Here is a 25,920-nt window from a genome sequence, read left to right as displayed (position 1 = left end):
TAGAAAATTAATCTAACTTAATTAATTTATTTATTTATAATATAGATATTTTTTTATAATTTTATAAATAATATTTTATTTTATTTATATATAAATTTATAATATTATTTAGTGTAAAATTGATTATTAAATTGTTTTTAATGATGTTGGTTTGAAAAAATATGGTAGTGAGAAAAATATTTATGCATTGTAACTCACCATAGAAGTCAGCTGAGCAGGGGAAGCAGCAGAAGGATGTCAACTTGTCGGCGAAATGCTTACCGTATTTACTCGAATATAACTTGTCCTCTCATATAACTCGCACCCATGATTTTACTTCATGAAAAACGACATTAAAAAGTTTTGCATATATCTCGCACATGAAAAATGTTTGAACATTGGAATCTTTTTCACTTGGTTAGACTATAAATTATATATTTGGTTTAATCATTTATCCAAGTGTAAGCAAACAAAGTTTGCGCCTGAAGTATCTTCAGGATGAGGCAACTCGTGGCAAAGGTAGACTAACATTACATCACTTGCCTTAGTATCCATAATGCAAAGGATAACTTGTGAATATGTATAATGCTATGCATAATGGGAAGGGTCACTACCCAGACCGGTTTCGACCTTTATTGAGGTCTCTTCAGTGGGAGCCAGACCCAGAGGTGATACCAAGGTTGAAGTAACGCAGAAGTAAAATTTTCCTATACCAGTTGCCAAAAGGTGTCACACTTCCAACATCTTTCTCTAATCCAGAGTTATTTAATAATAATGCATGAAATTCAATGACTCTGCATTACTTCAACCTTGGTAGCACCTCTGGAACTGGATCCCACTGAAGAGACCTCAATAAAGGTCGAAACCGGTCTGAGTAGTGATCCTTCCCATTATGCATAGCATTATAGATGTCCACAAAGAGATGTGTTTTGCATTATGGGAGATACTAAGGCAAGTGATGTGAAGTCAGTCTACCTTTTCCACGCGTTGCCTCAGTCCTGAAGATACTTCAGGTGCTAACTTTGTTTGCTTGCACTTGGATAAAGGATTAAATTAAATATGTGGGTGGTCTGAAAAGTGCTCGGCCTCAACCATAAATGGCAACGCTATCAGCAAAATGTTTTTTTTTTCTAAGTTGATACGTCTGTCATATAAACATCCCTGTGAAATTGCAAGTCATTCTATCAAGCAGTTTTAACTGGTAATTAGTTTACGGAATTAACAATGCATATACAGTATATTAATTAAAGGTAACTTTAATGAATAACTTCTATATTTCGGCAAAGTCACATTGCCATCTTCAGGAACGTAAAGATATGGTATGTGCATGCAGGCACTAACACAAAGCAAATGAGGAAGAAAGCAAGAAACTAATATTGTTCCTAAAGTCCTAATGGTGCCCTCTTGCGGGCTAATTTGGTAGTCTTGGCAGTTGGGCTGAAGTTCTCATAATGTAAGTCTCCCAAATTTGGGGTAGTTTCATGCACCCAAATTTGTTGAGGTTGGGAACGTTTTTTAGAGCTGCTGAAGATTCTCCCGCAAGAGGGCACCATTAGGACTTTAGGAACAATATTAGTTTCTTGCTTTGTGTTAGTGCCTGCTTGCACATACCATATCTTTATGTTCCTGAAGATGGCAATGTGACTTTGCCGAAATATACAAGTTATTCATTAAAGTTACCTTTAATTAATATACTTTATATGCGTTGTTAATTCCGTAAACTAATTACCAGTTATGTCTAACCAACATATAAGCCTTGCTACTAGTATCAAGCAGTTTGTTTTATACAGCTGACTGAAGCAAAAGTGTTGTCTGTATCCCTTGAAATGGATAAAATTCAGTATCGTGCAGTTATGAAATTCTTTGTAAAAGAAGGTTTAACGCCAAAAGAAATTCAATTGAAGTTCATAAAAGTTTATGGGCACTCTTCTCCTTCATTTTTGACAATTAAGAAGTGGGCTGCCGAGTTTAAACATGGCCGTACCAGCCTTGAAGATGATCCACATGAAGGATGTCAAAAAGTGTAACAACACCAGAAATCATTGATCAAGTGCATGATATGATATTAGATGACCCGGCAAGGCAAAGAGTATGAAATTGCTGAGACTATGGGCATTTCATTTCAAAAGAAGGTGTAGGATTCATTTTACATGAAGAATTGCAAATGAAAAAGCTTTGCGCAAGATGAGTGCCGTGCAGATAAAAAATGCACTCGCATGAAAATTTCTAAACAGTGCTTGGAGTGTTTTAACAAGAATCAAACTGATTTTGTGCATCGATTTATTAATATATATGAGACTTATATTCACCTTTACACACCAGAATCCAAACAGCAGTCAAAACAATGGACAGAAGCCAGTTGTTCTGCGCCAAAGAAGACAAAGTCGGTTCCATCAGCAGGAAAGGTCATGGCATTGGTTTTTTGGGATGCTAAAGGCATTTTGTTTATTAAATATCTTGAAAAGGGTAAAAGAATAACCGAGGAATATTATTCCGATCTTTTAACCAAACTAAAACCAAAAAAAATTCGTGAGAAAAGACCCGGTTTGCAGAAGAAAAAATCATCTTTCATCAGGACAATGCACCAGCTCAAAAAGGTGTTTTGGCAATGGGAAAATTAAGGGATCTGCACTATGAATTGTTGGAACATCCACCCTATTCCCCAGATTTGGCTCCCTCTGACTTCTCTTCTCAAAACTAAAACTCTTCTCGCTGGTCAGCGTTTTTCTTCAAATCAAGACGTGATTGCAGCTGTACAGATCTTACTGAGAAAACTACTACAGGGATGCGATAATGCTGCTGGAGCATCGCTGTAATAAATGTATTAGTCTTAAGGGAGATTACGTTGAAAAATAAAAATAATTTAGAAATTATAAATTCGTGTTTTCATTGTTAGGCTGAGAACTTTTCAGAAGACACATGTATATAATTTATAGTCTAACTAAGTGAATAAACTAAATAGGAACTCGCTCCCTGTGGTTAACAACACACCCTTCCCAACAGTCATTATACTGCAGATGCAAGAAAAACGAGTACATAGTTTTATTGTATCCGTGAATAGGATACAGAGCCTTTTGCAGTCTGTGTAATATATTTCTCAACAAATAGTGCAATTACAGATAGCCGGAATAAAAATTGCGCTAACTAATGAATCACTTGTCCCCCTCTCACAGAATCTATGCTGTATAGACTCGAGCAAAAAACCCATACGTTGCAGCTGAAACACAGTATCTAACTAAAAACTATTGTCCAATTTTTCAATTACATGAAATAAGTGTTTGTTTGATTGCATTTGAAATTCTCGATGTCATTATGACAGATCACAAAGGCTAACTTCAAATAAAATTCCTCCACGAATTGAAACATGCCATAAAATGCATGTGTGAGTTCTTCTGCCAGCTCAAACACAAACAAGCAGTGATAAAATTCAAACAAGGGTTGAAACTTTGTGTGAGTTGAGCCTGCCGGGATTGAGAAATTCCGTCGGAACGATAAACAACACCCCTTCGTGAATGTGTTAAAACTAAGAAATATATAGTGAATGTTGTTACGACAGTTTCAAATGTTATGGAATTCGGTTGAAGAGAATTAGCATTTCAATTCAAGATGTCAATTGCCTTTGTCTTTGGGTCTTGATTCCAATCATATGCATGTCTTCATAGCTTCTCTCTCATGTAAAACAAAATTTAACTTGTACGTATTGTAAAATTTAAAAAAAAGGTTGAATAATTTATAAGCGTATAAAAGGATATCATCTGTAAATCGTTGACGTGCCAGCGAAATTCTCGGATGTGCCACCTCTGGCACGCTTGTCATAGTTTCGCCATCTATGGTCTATTCTATTAAATGAACTCATACACATACATAAAGTATTAAAATCTACAGGTCAAAGAAGGCTTCATCTAGGCACCTACTTTCATACCGCGTCATAATACCTATGTTGCCTAGGTATGACGATGATGAGTTGTGACATCATCGTCATACCTGGACAACACACTGACAGCCTTTCCTACCTCACTGTTATCTTTCATTCTTCTCAATAGTCTCCTGATATTTGTCCTCACATCCTTCTTATGTCCACTTAGATCATTTGTCCCTACAATCAAAACTAACTCTCTTGCTCATTTCTTCCTCATGTCCAATGCCTTAATTATTGTACTCATTCTCCCACCTGGATAGCAGACCTTACAGAGAGAGAGAGAGAGGCGCCTACAGAGAGATCAAGCTCTCTGGTAAATTTTGAAATTTTTAAGTCTCTACATCTGGCTATAACAAGAATGGATACATAATATCCTTTGTTATATTATTATTATTATTCAGGCCTCCAAGGAGTCAAAAGACTCATCGAGGGAGGTCCTTCCTAAGACAAAGTCTGTCAAGACTCATCGAGGGGAGGTCCCCCCATGAGAAACACAAAGTCTATCATACCACTCTTTAAACTCACTGACCGTTCTCGCTCCCACCACTCCATCAGGCAATGCATTCCACGGCTCAACCACCCTCCACACAAAGAAATTTGTGTGGAGGGTGGTTGAAAGAAACACAATATTAAACCTTGAGTAATTCTTTTATTCTAAATTAATTCTCAAACACTATGGTTGTCTCCATAATTTTGTTATAGTGAATGTAATTCTAATAATAGCAATAAAAATAACATATTAAACAAATAATCAAACAAATAAATTAGATTTAAAAACATAGATGTTTTTTTCTTTTCCATAAATATCCATATATAGCATGGATGTATATGAGAACCATTTCTGCATAATGTACACCTGTTGTTAAAACAAACATTTAATTAACAAAATACATTTACAAGCCTTCAGTATAATCTAGAATCATGTCCTCCTCCATATACTACATATGTATATCAACAATATTGAGGAGGATACATTCTGTAGTTCAGCAGTTCTGTGAGAAGTTTTCTGTATTGAGACCACATTATGATGTAAATAAAGAGTTTAATAAAAATAAGCAATTAAAACCCTGCAAGTTTTGTAAGTCATAAGACTTACATCATCAGGGGTACTGGTACAAAAACGTTCTACACAACAAAAGACTATAAACAATTAATTACACATATTAGATGTTATGATAACTTCACAACTCTTATATCCAAATAGAAAACCAGGATAAAAATGGTAAATTTGTTACTATATGCATGTTAGAACATTGCTAGTTGTTGTTATCATGTTCTGTGGCATCATGCATGCCAGCCTGGCTGGCCGAGTGGTTAGCGTATCTGCTCTCCAGCCAAAAGGCTCTGGGTTCGAATCCTGCCATGGGCATGGATGTTTGTGATTGTCCTTGGAAATACTAGTGGTGGTGGGTGGCGGTAGATGTCATTGGTGTAGTTGCAGTCAGTTGGTGAATTGAGTGGCGGAGACAGAGTTGTAGAGCAGGTGCCCTCCCTCGATGAGTCTTTAGACTCCCTGGAGGTGTATAATAATAATAATAATATCCTAGGTCAGTGACAGGTAAATTTTTGATGAAAGCAGACCATTCTTATAAGATTAAGCCTTGATTTTTGTTACATTGTTAAAAACAGTTACAATCAATATATGATATTTTTTTTATTTGTTGACAAAGTACTTAATGGCCTGTAGTAGTTGTGTGGATTGACAAGCCTGATTTATGCTGTCTTCTTTTTTCAATGTCTTTTAGGTGTTCAGACATGTGGATCTCTCCCAACCTTCCTGTGTGGCCTACATAATACTTTACGAGATAGGGCATACAATATATCAAGCAAGTCAATTAAAAGGAATAAAGAGCTGCACTACCTGAAATAGAACCCTATAACACTTAATGGTTATGAACCCAAGACAATCAGCAAAATTCTTTTCCTGCGACTCCTTTACTTAACAAGATTTCAATGGTATAAAAAATCTTAGGATTCTTACATCCACTAAAACCTCCACATCATCCCATGAAAAAATCAGGCATTTATGAGATTCATTGCTCTTGTGGCATTTGTTATCTAGGCCAAGCAGGAAGGTCAAGAGAGAGAGAGATCTGCATGTCTGAACACATAAAAGACGTTGAAAAAGAAGACAGCATAAATCAGGCTTGGAATTCCACACAACTACTACGGGACATCCAGTACTTTGTCAACAAACAAACAAAAAATGTCATATATTGATCATAATTGTTTTACAGGAAAGTTTATAGAAGTCTCACAAATGCTTAGGATACCTACACAACAATAAAATTAAGATTAAATCTTATACCAGGTATGGTCTGCCTTCATCAAAAATTTAACTGCCATGAATCCTAGAGTATGACATACATGATGCCACAGAATGTGATAGCAACAACTAGCAATGTTCTAATACGCATACAGTAATGAATTTACCGTTTTTATTCTGGTTTCTCATTTATATGTAACAGTTGTGAAGTTATCATAACATCTAATATGTGTAATTAATTGTTTATAGTCTTTTGTTATGTAAAACATTTTTGTACCAGTACCACTGATGGTGTAAGGCTTACAAAATTGTTGGCTTTTAATTGCTTATTTTTATTAAACTTTTTATTTACATCATAATGTGGTCTAAATACCAAAAACTTTCCACAAAATATAGGAAATTATTTAAGGAGAAAATTTAAGTCATCTACATCATCATCATCATTGATTATCACTCTTCCTAGCTTTGCATCGTCTCTTCATACCAATGCACATGACCTCACACTTGGAACATTAAACTGGCAAAGACAAATGGCTGCCAGTTTGATGTGATGTGGCCAAATGTAAGGTCATGTGCTTGGGAATGAAGTTGCATGTTGTAATGATGCCAGGGATTTGAGAGTGTGATTGTAGACAGAAGTTGAAGTTTAGAGTGTATATTGCAAAAGTCTAAAAGGTGGGCAGAATAATAAATCAGATTATGTGGTTGTTGAAGAAGAAGGCACTCACAAGTAAGAAGTGGGAGGTTGTTATTCCCTTTTAATAAGGCACCATCTGGACTACTGCACACAGATCTAGTCATCTGGATTCCACATGGATGAAGAAGTGATAGAGATGAACCAGAGGCAAGTGACCAAGATTGTGGCAGGTCTATAGAATGCTTCCTATGAGAACAGATCAGATTGAAGGTCTGTGGGTTTCAAAAACTAGCTGATACTTGTAAAAAAGTGGGCATTATAGAAACATATACATTATAAAAGGAGTTTTATAGGAATGATATCAAAGAATTTTTTTTTTCCAATATGTGGGCAGGAAAGGAGAGAAAAAGGAGTCAGCCCTAGGAATTGTATAAGAGTGTGGTTAGCAAGGGTGTTAGGATTACATTTTTTCTTGGAGGATGGTGAATGGGTGGAATTGATTATCATAGGTTGTTGTTGTTGTGAGTGCTTCATTGGTGTTGAAGGAGAGGTATGATAGTTATTATTATTATTATTACCCAAGACCCCATGGAGTCAAAGATTCATCTAGGAGGTCCTTTTATCAAACACACAGCTCATCATACATTGCTGCAGGGTTCTCCCTATGAGGATAAAATGAAGGCTAGTAGGAAAAGTTTGGTTGACAGATGGGAAACAGGGGAATATGATATAAACATTTATATTATTTATAGGAGTTTTATAGAGTATACATTTTAGTACTCTATAATGCTAGCTCTTATATTCCTGTAATCAAACATTTTTTATTGATGTGTTTGATAAGTTAGAGTTATATAAGAGTTAGTTGAAGAATGGATTGCCACAAATGTGAATAACCATTAATATAAATTTCAGAATGTTTCCAGACTCCCTTATAATAATAATAGCATGGATCACAAAGTCATGCAGTCAGTACTATTTCCAGTTGCCTATGAAATATTATTATTAACTAACCTTCATAGAGTCAACATACTCATTTTGAGAAGTTGTGCTCAATCATCAACATACATCTTTTATCGTTCTGTTCTCCATACTCATTTACAATCTTTCTTCATATTCACAACATGCACTGTCAAATATATTCCACTCGCTTGCTATTCTCCATTGTAGCAGTTTATATGGGAGGGGTGTAAATTTCTTATAATTTTCTTATTTGTGCTGATACATGCATTGCAATTAATGCTAACATTATTTTTTTTTTTTTAATAGCTAGTCCTGACTGTGATGTTACTCACTATCATTGTGTATATATATACCGTTATTGCATTCAATTTTTTCCGAAAATTTTATGTTCAAGAAGAAGAAGATCAAGTGGACCAGAAATGTCATAGCATGTTCACAGTGAGTAATTTATTTAATTTTTTATTTTTTTAAAATGTAAATGAGATCTAAATTATTATGACCTAGTGATTTAAATAGAAAATATTGCTGTTTGATCAACATATCGTGCTTGGTAAAGCACGATATGTTGATCAAACATGATATGTTGATGCTTGTAAAGCAGTTTAATGTTGCAAAGTTGCAAGGTCTTGAAATTTGGAAGTCTGTGAATGATAGTGTACAGAAACTTGAAGTTTAGCAGTCACACTGCTAAAATTATAAGAACATCATAATAGAATATGGCAATGATGAGGAGAGCATGACACGAAGAAGCAAAGAGGTTATGGTTCCTTTGTGTATGGCTTTGATCAGGCCATATAGGAACTACTATGTGCAGATCTGGTCACCTGGTTTTCAAGAGGATGTTTTGGAGAGGGTCTAGAGAAGATTTACTGAGTCAGTGTCAAGTCTATGGATTGTCAGATATGAAGAGAAATTGAGGGAATGTAACTTGTGGAACCTTGTGAATAGAAGAAGGAAAGAAGATGTAATCAAGACATTTATATTGGTGAGATGTTATCAGTGGAGGATATTTTTCATAGAATAGAGAGAGATAAGGGTAGAACTAGAGTCCATCCTTGAAAGCTGTATAAGGAGGATGGGAAGCAGGTTTTTTATGGACTGTGATTAGTGAGTGGAATGCATTGCTTGAAAGTGTGAATGAGTTTAAAGCATGGTTCGATAATCCTTTTGCATGAGAGAATATGGACCTCCTATGATAATTCCTTTGACTCCATGGAGGTTGGATGTTACTAATAATTATAATAATAATTTTGCAATTCAATTAGAAAACCAGAAACAAAATTTGAAATCATTATTTATATAATGTTCCAATTCTCATTTATAAATAGACATATTCAAAGGGTTTAGAAACACATTCTTGCAATCTTACAAACATCTTATATCAGAAGCAGTAGGAATTCTGAAGGAAATTTAGCTATAAGTAAAATATACAAAAATTTAGATTTCAAACCATTTCACTTAAATATAAAAATAAGAGGCAAGTGAAAAATGGACCATATGATATATATATATATATATATATATATATATATATATATATATATATATATATATATATATATATATATATATATATATATAAGACATGTGCGTGTGTGTGTGTGTATGTGTGTGTGTGTGATAGATATATATATAGATATAGATCTTATGTATGATGATGTAAGCACCTCTGTAGCACAATTGGAAGAGCGATGGTACATTGCACCCTTTGATTAGAAAAGGCCTAGGTGCGATTCTCGTTGTGATGGGAGAAATCTTTATATGGATTTTTTCAATTGAAGGTGAGTTAGCTGATCTCATATGGAGTTTGGGTTTTTCATCCTGCATACAGACAAATCAGCCCTTCAGAACACATGCAATTTACAGACAAAAAATAGTAGTGGTGGTGCTGGTGATGGGCAGTAGATGGCGTTGATATAGATGATGATGGTAGTACAGGATTGGAGTAGTTAATGGGTGGAATGGTGGAGACAGAGAGTTGTAGAGTAGGTGTCCTCCCTCGATGAGTCTTCAGACTCCTTGGAAGTGTCACAAAATAATAATGATATGTCCTTATGTACATTATATTCTTTCTGCATATGAAATAATATTTGATACACTGGATAAGTGAAACATGTTAGCAAGCATTTGTTGAATGGATTTCCATTTTTATTTGCATTTTAGCATATAGCAACTTGCAGCTTTTAATCCTTTTTTTTTTTTTTTTTTCAGTGCTTTGTCTTCCATTTGTACAAAGGTGTACGAGCAGGTGGTGGAATTGGTAAGTAGCATTGACAAATATAATAAGATAAATTACTAAAAAGGCAAGATCATAAATATTAATTATCATTCAATAAAAAGATAAGACTTTCAGAAATTCAGTTATATGCTGTTTCCCCTGTGTATATTACTATAGTTAACATCCTTCATAACGATCACTCATTGTGCATTGGCCATATCAGTTTTCCTAAATATTTTCTGCTCTTCACCCTCTTCTGACCTGTAGTAACTTCTCACGAAACATCTTGTTCTGGCCACCTCTTCCTCACAATACACTCTCAGTTTCTCCTCTGAATGATCTGTCCTCAAAGGACACAACTTATCATTTCAAAGGTATGCTAATTCCACAGGCTGGATGGTACATGGAACTGAATGTGATAGTAATGAATCAGGAGGCTTCATAAGCAACTAGCAAATACTCTTGCTACCATTTACTTTGCCATATCAGCCTGGAATGAATCCAAGGGCAGTTCCCACTGCTCTTGGATTCACTGCAGGGGAAACTGTTATAGCCATGCATGAACAGGAGACTGGAGTACCTCTGTATAGATGGTATATTCACAAGTATTTCACCTCTCATTGCATCTGTTCCTCTGATTCCGATTTCAAGTATTTCACCTCTTGTCACATCTCCACCTCTTTATTTAACTCTTCCTCCTATCACAAACAGTGAAAGTTTGCATAATATAGTTTTACTGTAGATAAAAAAAAATCTGTCCCAGAAATAATAAATATCAATATTACTTTCAAAAGAAATTTGTGTTTTAGTGTGTGTGTGTGTGTGTGTGCGCGCACAATGACTGCAGAAAACTCACCTCCTATTCAAACAGCAAGTAGCCTTAAAGCCAAAAGGCTGAATAAGGTAGGTTTAAAATGGATAAATGAGTGGCTTAAGCATGAAATCTGGAAGAAGAAGAAGGTACTTTTGAGAAAGTACAAGATGAATAATGGTAATCATCAATTATATGAAGAATATAAAGAACAAGCCAGGAGAGTGTCTCAGTTAATAAGGAAAACAAAAGTTCAGTATGAGCAGAAATTGGCAAATCAGGTGAACAAAAACCCTAGAAAATTTTTTAGATATGTGGCAAGTAGAAGGAAGAATGATCATAATCATCATCATCTTACAATGATGTTAATGGATGAAAATGGTAGAATGGTAACTAGTTGCAGAAGACATTGTTGAGATATTCAGCAATTAATTTATATGGGTGTTTCATCCTGATCAGGGTGGAATCATGAGGAACTTAAGTATAGAGGACATAGGAGAGGATAGCTTAATTGTGAGTGAGCAAGAGATATCTGAGGAAATAAACAAACTTGATGTCAATAAGGTGATAGGAATTGGTGACATATAACCATGCATCTTAAGGAATGTTCCAGGGAATTAGCAGTAACATTGGCATTCCTGTTTAATAAACATCTTCAACATCACAGGTTCCAAGGGAGCAGAAGGAGGGTAAAATTGTTCCACTGCATAAAGGTGGTGATAAGGCTGTGGCTTCAAATTATAGTCCAATCTGTACATCTGGAGTTGTTGAAGGTACTGGAGAGATCGGTGAGAAGTAGGTCTCCCCCTTAACAAACCTATGCTGATAACCACAGAGAATACTGCTGATAACAGCAGTATTCTCTGTGGTTATCAGCATAGGGTTTGTTAAGGGGGAGATCATGTTTTACTGACTTACTTATGAACTATAACAAGGTGACAAATACCTTGGACATGGGAGATACAGTGGTGTACTTAAATTTTGCTCTCTCTCTCTCTCTTTTGATAGACTGCCACATGACAAGCTCTTAAATAAATTGAAACAGATGGGATTGGATAACAGACTTCTGAATTGGATCAGTGACTGGCTGTCAGATAGGTATCAGAAAGTTGTATAGGGAAGTGCAGTATTCTAAAAGAGGAAGATCACTAGTGGTGTACTGCAGGGATCACTTTTGGGACCATTGTTCAATTTTTATGTTAATGACATTCAGATGGGTCTAACTAGTGATATGCAGCTGTTTACAGATGATGCAAAACTGGGGATTGCAGTGCAGAGTTAAGTGGAAGTTATGGCCTTACAAGAGGACTTGAATAGATTGCATGAGTAGGGCAGGTAAGTGGAACTGTCAGTTCAATGTTGCCAAGCGTAAGGTTTTGAGATTTGGTAAGCAACAATGGGATGTGAAGTATATACTTTATGAGGAAACTTTAATGGAAGTAGAGGAGATGAGAGATCTAGGAGTGATGGTGGACAAGGACTTGAAATTCAGGGGACACATTGAACAAGTTGTGAGGTCGTCACATCGGATAATGGCAATAATCTGGAGGACCCTGACATGCAGAAATAGAGAGCTTATGATTCCATTGTATAAGGCCTTGATCGGAGTTCATGTGGATTATTGTGCACAGATTTGGTTGCCTGGTTTTTTGGTGACAAAGATATGTTGAAAAGGATCCAAAGAAGATTCACAAAGATGATCAGTGGTCATTGGAATGTGGAATATGAGGACAGATTGCAAGACTGTCGCCAGATTAGATCATGCCCAGAGGCAAACAATTAAAAATCGTTCCTGATAGATTATAAGACAAAATATAAGAAAATCTCCAATTGCTATTTTGTTTTTGTTACAAGAGAAACACTAATGCAAAACAATTACATAATAATATTAATAAAATGTTTGCTCTACGAGGATATCACACAATAAACTGTTTATAAGCTCTTCTAAATTTAAATTATAAGTTATGTCCACCTCTATCAATATAGTTGCTAAGCCAACCAATCTTTCTTGGTCATTGCTATTCGCAAATAATTTTTAATCAGTTTAAGCTTGGAAAAACTTCTTTCCGCACTTTATGCTAACAATTCCTGTTAGCGTAGCAACGGTGCATACTGTAATATAGCTGAACGAGTACACTTATTAAGCCATGCCGTGAGGTAGGCTGCCTCTATGCTACACCCTGTCAACGGTACTGACAGATTGAAAGAATGTAAGTTGCAAAGCCTCATGAAAAGAAGGAAGGGGGGGGGGGGGGATATGATCGAAACATATAAGCTAGTCAGAGATTGTTGTCAGTTTGACATGGAAGAGATTTTTCATAGACTGGGAGAGGGGGTTAGAACAAGAGACCATCGCTGGATACTGTATAAAGGGGATGTGATCAGAGGATTAAAGAGCAGGTTCTTTGCATGGAGAGAGGTTTGTGAGTGTAATGCATTGCCTGAGCGTGTTGTGAATGTAGACGCATTGAATCAGTTTAAGGCACAGTTGGATGAGCACTGTGCGCAATAGTGTGTACCTCCCACAATGAGTCTCTGACTCCATAGAGATCAGATGTTAATAATAATAATAACAATAATTTTGTACTCTTTCATTCCCCCTATCACACTCGTGTTCTATCATTTGTATTCTCTTTCTTACCCACAATCACAACTGTTTTTTGTTCCATTAATCTCTTTCACAGTCACAATTATATTCTTGACACTTATTTTCTGTCCATCATTTTGATGTACAGAAAGTGTATCAAAATGTTGTATTTTGATACACTTTCATCAGTTTGACACTGTCATCAGTTGCTGAGAGTGATCATGAGATACTTTTTTGGGAAGTGGTGAAACAAAAAAAGGTTACTGCCAAAAATGGTGGGTGATTATGGCAAGCTCTGTCAATCAACTAGTATCAATACATTGGATAGATGAGTTGTGCTGAAAAGATGTTGGCAGTGCATGAAAATTCATAAGGCAGTATCAGACACAAGCAATGTATAACTGCATACCTAGAGTTAATGAGTAAAGAGAGTAAGAGTGAAATGGATGAACAGTAACAAGCAAGCTGCACTGGAAAAGCAAGAAAAAGAATAATTATGGCAGGTTAACACTGATGGACAGTCATGGCAGCAGAATGACTGTTGCAAAGGGTAAAGTGGAATTATTGAATGAGCACTTAATCAGCATATATCATACTCATATAAATGATGCCATACAATATACAGAAGGGAGACTAGTATTGGGAGAATTGGAAGTGAAAAAATTAGAGGTGTATCAGGTGTTGATTGTGTTAGGTGTTAATAAGGCTATGGAAACGGATGACATATCACCACGTATTCTTAAGGACAGTTAGCTGTGTCCTTGACCTGATTATTTAATGAAAATCTTGTAGTGAGTAAAGCACCACTCCACAAACATGGTTCTAGGACAGAAGTTTTCAATTACAGACCAGTCTGTATAATGATAAGGTGACAAGTGTGTTAGATAAGGGCGAATCATATATAGTGATAGCAGTTGAAAGATTACCACATGATAAGTTGGTGTACAAGCTGCAGAGGATGGGAATAGATAATATATTGGCTAAATGGATTGCAGACTGGTTCTCTGAATAATATCAGCAAGTTGCGTATGATGGAACAGTATCTCAAAAAAAAAAAAAAATAGTGTCAATGTCTCAACCAAGGATAGCAAGTGGCATGCCCCAGTGTTCTGTTCTTGGGCCTTTGCTGTTTAACAGTATCTCAAATGATATATCATGTAGACTGACTGAGGATCTTCAGTTGTTTGCTGATGATACAAAGAAGTAGCACTGCTAATGTTAATTCCTGTCAGGAAGATCTGAATAGCCTTTTGACTTGGACAGAGGAGTTGGGTTGTAGTTTTGGACTACAGAAATATAAGGCTATGTACCATATTGAGGGCACTATGTGTGGATGAGATTTGAGATTTGGGTGTGATAGTTGACAGCAGACTGAAGTTTACAGTGCATATTGCATGTGTTGCAAAGACTGCACATCATAGTGCTGCCATGAAAGAAGTACTCTAACATGTAGGAATAAGGAAGTGGTTGTGCAACTGCATAAAGCACTGGTCTGATCACACTTGGGTTATTGCATTCAGATATGATGTTGAAACATTGGAGAGGGTCTAGAGCAGGCCTGCACAACTTTATTAAAAAAAGACATGTACTAACCACCGTAATGACTATTTAATTCGTAAATATTTCATCCCAAGTATCTTGGAACATCATCAGTACAGTAGTTCAAACAATACTAATAACATACAGTTAGGGCACATGATTACAATGGAATCTTAATATGCGTGCAGTAACATGTTATAGAAGTAAATTAAATATAACTGAAAAAATATATATATTTTTTTATATTAAGATATAAAGATTATTTTATTTTACACAATTTTGTATGACAATTTCCCATACTTTAGGAATAGTAAGAACGTCGTTGCAGTTTAAATTTGGTCTGTGTAGTAGTGCTTCAGCACTTTCTGTATATAAACATTCATATTTATATAAAGATCTGTATAAAAGTTTCAACTTCTCCCAATGTATCCTATGGTTTGGATTTTCAACTCCGTGTTGGGAGAGACCAAATTTCTGCGGTTTGAAAAGACGAATGTGGTCTTGATGTTCCGAGATGTGTTTCTGAATGGGAAATTGTCATACAGAATTGTGTAAAATAATCTATATATAAAGATATATATATATAAATTTTTTTTTTCCCCAGTTATATTTAATTTACTTCTATAACAGGTTACTGCATGCATATTGAGATTCCATTGTAATCATGCACCCTAACTGTATGTTATTCCTAGTATTGTTTGAACTACTGTACTGATGATGTCCCAAGATACTTGGGATGAAATATTTACGAATTAAATAGTCATTACTGTAGTTAGTGTGTGTGTTTTTTAATGATGAATTTACCACAGGTTTCGTTATGTAAAAACAACTTGATTGTCTTTGAGGGCCAAATCCAACTTGTACCACCTGACCAAGGGCCAAATCACTTCGGACCTCGAATCTTAGACTAGTCCACTGCAGCTAAACTTAAGTAAATTTGTTAGTAGGTCTACAGCAAATACTAATTAATATGCATATTTAAATTTTTTAGAGAGTTACAATTAATTTTTTTTTTTTTTTTATCTCCTTTATCACCAAACCTAGCAAATTTGTTTCTAGAACACCTTGAGGAAAAAATATTCACTTTTGAACCCAAACCAAAAATTTGGCTATGTCGATGACGTATTTGCAGTCTGGAATCATCCCGAACCTGAATTACAACTGTTTCTAGATAAAATTAACCTTCTTCATCATCGCATCAACTTTACGTTAGAAAAAGAATCTCCACAGGGTATCTCTTTTTTGGATTTACACATCCAAAGAAAAGAATACGGTTCCATCGCCACGTCTGTCTTTCGCAAGCCTACATTCTCAGGTCGCTACATTCACAATTCTTCTGCTCATCAACCATCTCAGAAATCTGGCATTATTAAATCACTAGTTTCCAGAGCACACAAATTCTGCTCCTCTGTAGAATCTTTAAACCAGGAATTAGAAGTTATCAAAAATACAGCCATCCTAAATGGATATAATCCCAAAACAACTCAAAAAATCATCAGTCACTTCTGCATACATCAAACCAGACAGGAAGAAGTGCATAGGATTCCCATACCTTACGTTAAAGGCATCTCAGAACGTCTTTCTAAAATTATGAAGAAATACAATTTTGCCACTACTTACAAACCTATCAACCAAATTTACAACTTATTACCTTCTCCTAAGGACAAATTCTCACCCTTGATGTTACCTGGTGTTTATGAGATTCCATGCTCATGCAAATTATCTTATTTTGGACAGATAGGTAGGTCTGTTCAGAAACGCATCTCGGAACATCAAGACCACATTCGTCTTCTTAAACCGCAGAAATCTGGCCTCTCTCAACACAGAATTGAAAATCCAAACCATAGGATCCATTGGGAAAAGGCTAAACTTTTACATAGATCTTTATTTAAACATGAACGTTTATACAAAGAAAGTTCTGAAGCCCTACTACACAGACCAAACCTAAACCGCAACGACGTTCTTACTATTCCTAAAGTATGGAAAATTATCATACAAAATTGTGTTACATTTTTTTTTTTTTTTTTTTTTTTTTTTTTACTACTTTAACACGTTATGCACGTTTTCATGAGATTCTATTGTAATCATGCGCCCTAACTGTATGTTATTCCTAATTTTGTTTAAATACTGTACTGATGATGTCCTAAGATACTTAGGATGAAATATTTACAATTAAATAATTTTCACTGTGGTTTATACGTGTGTTTCTTCTAATTACAATTAAAATTATAATCAAAATTATTTACAAACAGATATAGCTGCAATATTTCTCAATAAAAACCACTTAAACATAAACACAAAGTTTACTAATAATTTCACTGAGAATATCACACTTATTCTCAGTGAAATATCAGTGACTGAATGTCACATTGTGACATTCAGAATGTCACAATGTGACACATTGCATTTCTTTGTTGCAACTATATTATCCAAGTTTGGTGTCATGTTTGAAGTGGCTATTCTTAATATTGCCTCTAAATTGATATCACTTAAAGATGAATGCTGTTTGGTTTTGTTCAAGTTCATGACCGAAAATGTTTGTTCACAAGTATATGTGCTTCCAAAATACCTGGTAGGCAGGCAGTATCCAACAAACTTTTAAATTTATCCTGATCCAGAATAGAATAAAACTCTTGTAAAGTACTCTCCCTATGCTTGACCCAATAGTTTTAGAACACTGAATATCAATAACTTCCATCTGGAGTTTGACAGGTAGATTGCTTCGACAGAAAATGGATCCTCAATCACTTTAATGTGGATTTCGTCTTCATTACTCAATGGCATTCTTTTCTGAAACTCCTCACTTAGAAGTGATATGTACTTCTTATATTTTTCACTCACCATTGAATGATATTCGGATGGAATATTCTGTCAACAAGTTGAGAAATCTGACATATCCCCCTTAGTAAGTTGATTTTCAAACAAACTTAATTTCATTTTGAATGCCTTTATAAGAAACATTAACTGAAAAATAAACTTATTTTTTCCTTGAAGCAGTAACTTAAGGTCATTCAAGTGACCCAAAATGTCACACAAAAAAAATAAATCTTGATTCCATTCTTCATCCATTATTTCTGGGAATTTTTCCATATCTTCTTGAGATTCCAAAAATTCAACTAGTTCATTTTTTAGAGCAACAAAGTGTGACAAAACTTTACTGCAGCTCAACTAACGTACATCAGTGTAATATGGTAGATCCCTGTACTCGGCATCATTTTCTTCTAGAAATGCCTGAAACATTCTGTGTTTCAAACCCTGAGCATGAACATAGTTGACCAGAGCAAATACTACTTTAATCATATGATCAAACTGCAAAAGCTTTGAACATAACACCTGCTGATGAATTAGGCAGTGAAATTTTGTCAATGGTTTACCTGCATACTGTTCAATCAATGTTACAGCAACAACATTTTTTCCACACATAGACGGGGCATCAGAGCAAATTGCTACTAAATTCTTGAAATTTAAGGATAGTTTTTTTTTGGTTACACACATCTTTACATTTTCTGCAATCTCCTTTCCTGTTGTTCTTCCTTTCATTGAACACTAACTAGCAAACTCCTCTGTCATCTGAGAATTCTTATTAACGCCTCTTACATATATTAAAAGCTGCACAGTATCTTTCATATCAGTACTTTCATCCATAACAAGCGAATAATAGACAAATTCACTAGCCGATTTTTGCAGGTTATTATTATTATTATTATTCAGGCCTCCATGGAGTCAAAAGACTCATCGTGGGAGGTCCTTCCTAAGAAACACAAAGTCTATCAAGACTTATCATGGGAGGTCCCTCCTAAGAAACACAATATCTATCAGACAATGCATTCCATGGTTCAACCACTCTCCATGCAAAGAAACCACTCCTCACCCTTTTGCAGTTTCCTTCCATAACTTCCAGGGATGGCCCCTTGTCATCACTCCTTCCCGCTGTTCACCCAAGCAAAAGAACTCCCCAGTGTCAACCCTATAACCAGTTCTCAACAGTTCAAAAGTCTCAATCATATCACCTCTTCTTCTTCTATCTACCAAACTCTGCAGTCCACATTCCCTCAGCCGATCCTCATAACTAACATTGTACATTACTGAAACCATCTTTGTTATCTGCCTTTGTACCCTTTCCACAGTCATTTTATCCCCTTCAAATCCTGGGGACCAAATCTGAGAACAATAGTCTAAGTGTGGTCTGATCAGAGTCTTATACAACAGAATGATAACTCTTTTATCTCTGCAGGTCAGTGTCCTTCTCATTATTGCAGCAATCAACTGTATTACATTCATCACCTTTGCAATATGGCCTCTAAATTTCAGGTTTCGATCAATCATCAACCCCAGATCTCTTGTCTCCCCTCGTGTATAGCTCCTCTCATAGAGTATACAGCATCCCATCGATGTGTCCCAAACCTCGAGACCTTACATTTTGCTGCATTAAACCGACACCCCCATTCATTTGACCATTTTTTGGCTTATTCAAATCCTTTTGCAGTGCTACCACATCTGATCTGCACTATTATTAATAACCCTTCCTAGCTTCGCATCATCCGTAAACAACTGAATATCCCCCTGCAATCCACTGACAATATCATTGATATAAAGGTTAAACAATATAGGTTCCAGTACTGAGCCCTGTGGGGCCCCAATTGTAACCCTCTGCTTCCTTGAAACTGCCCCACCATACACAACTCTCTGATACCTATCGGATAGCCAATCCTGAATCCAGTTGACCAACCTGGCATCCAGACCTGTTGCAGCTTAAATATCAGCTTATCATGTGGCACCCTGTCAAATGCCTTCTCCAAGTCCAAGAAAATGTCAGTGTATGCCTTTCTCTCTACTGCTCTTGTAACTTTATTATAAAAGGCTAGCATATTGCTAAAACAAGAGCGCCCCTTCACAAATCCATGTTGACTCTCACAGATAACATTATCCTCATCTTCCCAATGCTGTATACAGTCCCTCACTAATTTCTCCAAGATCTTAACAAATTTTCTTTAAGATCCTCAGCAATATCAGCCACCCTGCACTGAACAGTCATACGGGACAAACTGATATTTTCATAATTATTTTTCTTATCAGGACACAATTCGGAAACTGCAATCATCAGGCACTTTTTTATCAACTCTCCCTCAGTAAATGATTTGCCAGCACAAACTATTTCTTGTGATATTTTTAAACTTACCTTTGTGGCAACTTCATTTGCAGATGCCACTTTTTAAAGGCTTGTTGCTCACCGCTAAGGACTTTCAATAACCTTGCTGCTTTTATTTGCTTTTCATTTGCATCCAACTTGCCAAGGTTAGGATGTTTCGATTCAAAATGACGTATCAGATTGTACTCCTTTGGCACAGCAATAGATTCCCGGCAAACAATGCATACTTTTTTGTCCTTAAACAACGAAAAAAATACTTGTTTGTCCACTCAGGGTTAAATGCTCGATGTTCCGAATCTATTTTGCACTTTTTACTTAAGCTCACAATATTGTCAGAGATTGACAATATTAATTACAAATAACTAATGATGAAAAACTAACAATAATTCAGGTTATGATAACAATTATGTAATGTATTGCTCCAGCTACAGCCAACCACTATACTGCCAAAGCCAGTCAAGGCACAGCCAAATTTGTGTAATACTATTCGTTCTCGTTCATAGACATCAAGTCATTATCACGAAGATGTAACTTTCGATTTCCCTGCAGTGACACTAGTGCTAACAAAACTTCGAAGCTGTTGTAATAATTTGTTATTAAATACGACAGTGGAAATAACTCCAAATGTAATTTATTGTCGAGTTGAAAGAAAACATGATTGTGACATTAATCGCATGAACGTAAACATTCAGAGTCTTAGTAAAAATTTAATTCAAATCGTCTAATTTCATATTCCCCTCATATGATTAATTAATTTCAATCAGGCAGACGGGCCAAAATAAATAACATTGTGGGTTGCTGTATGTTGTGCAGGCCTGGTCTAGAGGAAAGTGACTAAGACAATATCAGGACTCTGAAATTCTGGCTATGGATTGCAGAGTGGTAGATAGAAGAAGAGGTGATAGGATAGAGATATGTAAGTTGATGATGGACTTTATTGGATTAATCCAGAGGGATTATAAAAAAAAAAAGGTGAGAGTGGGAAAATCAGAGGTCATTCCTGGAAGTTATGTAAGAGTGGGGTGAAGAGGGATGTGAGGAGAAGATTTTTTACGTGGAGAATTGTCAGTGAAGGGAATGCATTACCAGAATATGTTGTTAATGAAATAAGTGTTAAGGATTTTATGATTCATTATGATAGATATGTTGTCAGTTGAATGAACCTCCCACGATGAGTCTGCTGACTGCATGGAGGGTGTAATTATAATAATAATATATGCTACACTTATGACAATGAACTGTCCTGGAAAAATCTATGTTTAATCACATTTGTTATGTGCGCTGCATGACATAATGAATTTGTTTGTACTGCCATTTTGTTTTTATTCAACACATGCTACAAATTACACAAAAAACATAACCGACACCCACAGTGCTCCATGAATAATATACATTCAGGTTAAAACTGCCGAAAATAAATGAAGTTTTATTGAAATGCAAACTGAAAAAAAAGTTTCTCTGTTAATAATATTAGTCTAGGTTATTCTCTTTAAAAGTTAATTAGCTGGTTGGCTGAGTGGTTACCGTATCTGCTCTCCAGCCAAAAGGCTGCAGGTTCAAATCCTGCTGTGGGCATGGATGTTTGTGATTGCTGTGAAACACTAGTGGTGGTGGTGTGCATTGGATGGTATTGGTGGACTGAGTGGTGGAGATAGAGAGCTGTGGAGTAGGTGCCCTCCCTTGATGAGTCTTTGGACTCCTTGGAAGTGTCATGTAATAATAGTTATAATAATTAATCTTTTCAGAAAACTCCTTCCAAAAAAATGTATAGGGTGCAGTTAGATTATAGAATATTGGGTATGCTAGAAAGGAATGAATTATGCCATTTGAAGGGCCTGATTAGTAGAAGGAAGGATATGAATGAATATGTAAAGATTTATGTCAAATTAATCTAGAAGAAATTTTTCATTATGAAGAGAGAGAGAACCCCACAAGTGCTTCATTGAACTTTACACCAAATAAAGGAAGATTCATGCTTCATCATTCTCAATAACCTGATGATGGCCTGGTTGGCCGAGTGGTTAGAGTATCCACTCTCCAGCCAAAAGGCTGCGGATTTGAATCCTGCCATGGGCATGGATGTTTGTGATTGTCTGTGAAAATCCCAGTGGTGGTGGTGGTCGGCAGTAGATGATATTGGTGTAGATGATGAAGGTAGTTGTGGTTGGTGGAGTGGTGGAGATGGAGAGTTGTAGAATGGGTGCCCCCCCCCCCGCTCGATGAGTCTTTGGATTCCCTGGAGATCCAATAATAATAATAATAATATTATAATCTAAGTTAAGATTCTGTCTATCAAATATATTAAACACTTGTTTAACTTTTTCCTTTTTTGAAATTCTAAAAATTATGATTTAATGAAGAAACACTTTTTTTTTTCATCATACAGCTATGAATGTCTGATTTCTTTAGTTCTGTGCATCATTGTTTTTATTTTTTTTAAGTATATAGCTTCATTAGAATCTCAGAACTGTTGCTATTTATGTTCACATTTTTTCAGATGAGTATTAGACACAGACAGGCAAAGACACACACGCATGCATACACACACAAAGATGCAAAAACTATCTGCTTTTATAGTACTTTAAAAATATAGGCAACTGCTCATTATTTAGAATTTCAGTACTATTATCATTTATGTCCACATTTTTAGAGTATTTATGTTATAATACTTAAAAAATATAGGGAACTGTTCAGTTATTGCTCGTTAATGAATAAACCTTGCAAGAGTCATAGCAAACCATAAACACAAAGAATAAACAGGAGTAAATGTGTGTATTCTTTGGCCAGTTCGCCTATTTAACAAGCAAAATCCTATTACTTTGCTAGATCATTTTTCTCAACAAATAAAATGATTGAGAATGGAAGCATTGCTGTTGATTTAGTCTGTACTTCTAGCTACCAGAATTTGTTAATAAAATACAAAGTTAAGACTATGTTCATGAAATGTATTTTTTGCAGGTGATGAGATTGAGCCTCCTGATGGGGATGATTATGAAGTGTACAGAATCTTGTTTGATATCACCTTCTTCTTCTTTGTTATCGTCATTCTACTAGCCATCATCCAAGGTAAATATGTTCTGCTCATATTATTATTACTTAATTATAATAATGATATTAATTATTAATTTTGCAAGCAACCCCATAAAAATTGATAATTTCTTTTCATTCTGCCTCTATAATAGCAGTTGGCAGAATGAAAACGACAGGTACCCTTTGATTGTAAAGAACGAACCTGGATTCATTCTTGTCATAGTATGCCTCCCAGATGAGTCTTTGACTCCATGGGGTCTTGGGTAATAATAATAATATGAAGAAGAAATCTTTATATGTTTGTCTGTTTTTTAAACTATAGATGAGCTAGCTGCCCCTTTCCAGAAACTTGGGTTTTCTCCTCCTAGAAAACAACAAATTAGAGAATACATGCTGTTAATATGCAAAATACTGCGCATGATGTTTAGTAGATGGTGTAATGCCAACAGTAGGTTGTGTACTGGAGATGGTAGATAGTGTCATACAGGGTAGCATGGTATCCTGCAGTGAGTCCTAGGATTCCATGAAGGTGTCATATAAGAATAACAGTGATAATATTACTTCTAAGGAGGCTGTGGAGAGGGTTCAGAGAAGAGTGACCAAGTTGGTGAGTGATATAAAAATTGCTCCCTACATTGATAGATTGAGAGCGTGTGGATTGCAGAGATTGGTTGATAGGCGAAGAAGAGGGGATATGATAGAAACATTCAAATTACTAAAAGGTTTTTATAGGACTGATGCAGGGGAAATGTTTCAGCTGTGTGATAGTGATGGAAGAACAAGAGGTCATCTCTGGAAATTAAAGAAGAGTGTGGTTAACAAAGGTGTCAGAACAAGGTTTTTTGCCAGGAGGGTGGTGAATGAGTGGAATTCATTGCCTGACTTAGTTGTGAGCTCTTCGTCTGTAAATGAATTCAAGAAGAGATATGACAGATATTGTTTTGCTAGTTTGGGTCTCCCGCGATGAGTCTACTGACTCCATGGAGATACCCGTAATAATAATAATAATAATAATAATTCTCCTTGAAGTAATTGACAACTTTATTGACAAAGCACTCATGACTAACTACAGCAACCCATTAAGTAAATACTTCATTTATCTCAGGTACAGCATATATGACTGCTGAAAATGTTATTAAACCATTACATGCATCTACAAGTGGAAGAAAAAAAGAAAGAAAGAAAAAGAAAAAAAAATCACTAATGATTTACTATACGATGAAATTCACTATACGATGGTGGTCTGGAAACTAGCATGTCTTGTGACCATGGTACACCTGTATTCATACTGATATTTTGTAATATGAGTATAGTATTTTGGTTCATATTCTGTATACTAGTACTATGTTTATAATTCAGTATTTCAGTTTATGTTTATAATATGATATAATATATAAGTCATACTTATAAATACAAATTTTGTATATGTAGCAGTATACAAGACAGTATTCAAACCAGTTTTAAGTTACAGATCTAAGAGTTGGGTTAGAAATAAAGCACTTAATCAAAGACTAGAGACCACAGACATGAGAGTTCTGAGAAAAATTAGGGGAGTAAACAAATGGTGCAATGGACAATCATATTAGAAAGTAAGACATTAGAAAGGAACTCAACATTGTTTGCATTCAAGAATATGTGAGCAGAGTTAATCTAAGGTGGTATGGCCACTTAAATGGAATGGGTGAGGAAAGGTTAGATAAACAGGTGTTTGATACCAAAATGGTAGGAAAAAGACCCAGAGGAAGACCAAGGTGGATGGATTCAGTCAGAAGTGCCTTAGAAGCATGAAATGTTAAATACAGCAGTATTGGAGTTCTGACAAGTAATAGACCAATTTGGAGGAAAATTCTGGTAGGAGATTAACAATAATATAAACTAAACTTAATCATGTAGTGCTGTTATAGTAGCCTGTAAACCTCTTGAGGGTACATATCAGGAAGATGGTGATGATATTACACCAGCAAATCAAATAAAGTATACGCTTTAAATATGTTTGTTGCCTTGTATAAAATTGTATTAAAAAACGTTTTTTTCTCTTTCCTAGGTTTGATCATTGATGCCTTTGGTGAATTAAGAGACCAGCTACAAAGTGTTGTGGATGATATGGAGGTGAGTTAATATTTTTTAAAGTATAAAATTATTATTTATTAAAAAAATATGTTCTTTAATATTTTAATTTTTTTCATGCAGTAATTTAAAGAGCATATCTTTCTTTAGTATTATTGAATACATTTTTAATTATGAACAATTTTCACAAAAATAAGTGTTCATCTTTGAACAGGTTTCAGATTTTAGATAGTGTTAGTGTGATCAGATGCATGAGGAATATAAAGTGTAGGCTAGAAAGGTGAAAAGCATAATACAGAAAGAAAAAGTGTAACATGAGAGGAGACTAGCCAGTCAGGACAAAGATAACTCAAGTGAATGCTTCTGCTATATGGCTAGCAAGAAAAAAACATTACGGAAGGATGACACTGGTTTCTAGTTATAGTAGCATAGTGACCATCACAAGGGATGTAGTGAAATGAATTGTTGAGAACTACCAGGGTATATCATACTGGTGTAAAGAAGGGTGCCATGCATCATGTAGAAAGGAGCAAATAATAGAGAATTACAGGTGAAAGAATCAGAGATGTATCAGATATTGATTGGATTAGATGTCAATAAAACCTGCAAGATTGGATGATATAACCACTTATTTTTACATAGGTGCAAAAGAGTTAGCACAAAAGAGCATGGTTCTGCAACAGAACATGGTTTCAGTTATAGACCAGCCATTATATCTGCAGCTAAAGTGAATGAATTGGAGAAGTTGGCTAGAACTA

At 35.5% G+C, this 25,920-nt stretch overlaps 1 protein-coding gene across 3 annotated transcripts in view; it reads left to right on the top strand.

Annotated features, from left to right (window-relative positions):
• Nucleotides 1-25,920, top strand: part of RyR (Ryanodine receptor) — a 1,703,288-nt gene that overhangs the window by 1,637,674 nt on the left and 39,694 nt on the right. For all 3 annotated transcript variants that reach the window (XM_090399345.1, XM_090399347.1, XM_090399344.1), the window contains exons 118-121: nucleotides 8,068-8,199; nucleotides 9,973-10,021; nucleotides 23,024-23,131; nucleotides 25,140-25,204. In XM_090399345.1, coding sequence (XP_090255471.1) covers nucleotides 8,068-8,199; nucleotides 9,973-10,021; nucleotides 23,024-23,131; nucleotides 25,140-25,204 — 354 coding nt within the window. The remainder of the gene's footprint in view (nucleotides 1-8,067; nucleotides 8,200-9,972; nucleotides 10,022-23,023; nucleotides 23,132-25,139; nucleotides 25,205-25,920) is intronic.

The sequence above is a fragment of the Typopeltis vanoorti genome, chromosome 10 (assembly GCF_054136105.1).
Source record: "Typopeltis vanoorti isolate ZY-2024b chromosome 10, IOZ_Tvanoo_1.0, whole genome shotgun sequence".
In the NCBI taxonomy this organism is placed as follows: Eukaryota; Metazoa; Arthropoda; class Arachnida; order Uropygi; family Thelyphonidae; genus Typopeltis; species Typopeltis vanoorti.
This window is presented reverse-complemented; position numbering and strand designations above follow the sequence as displayed.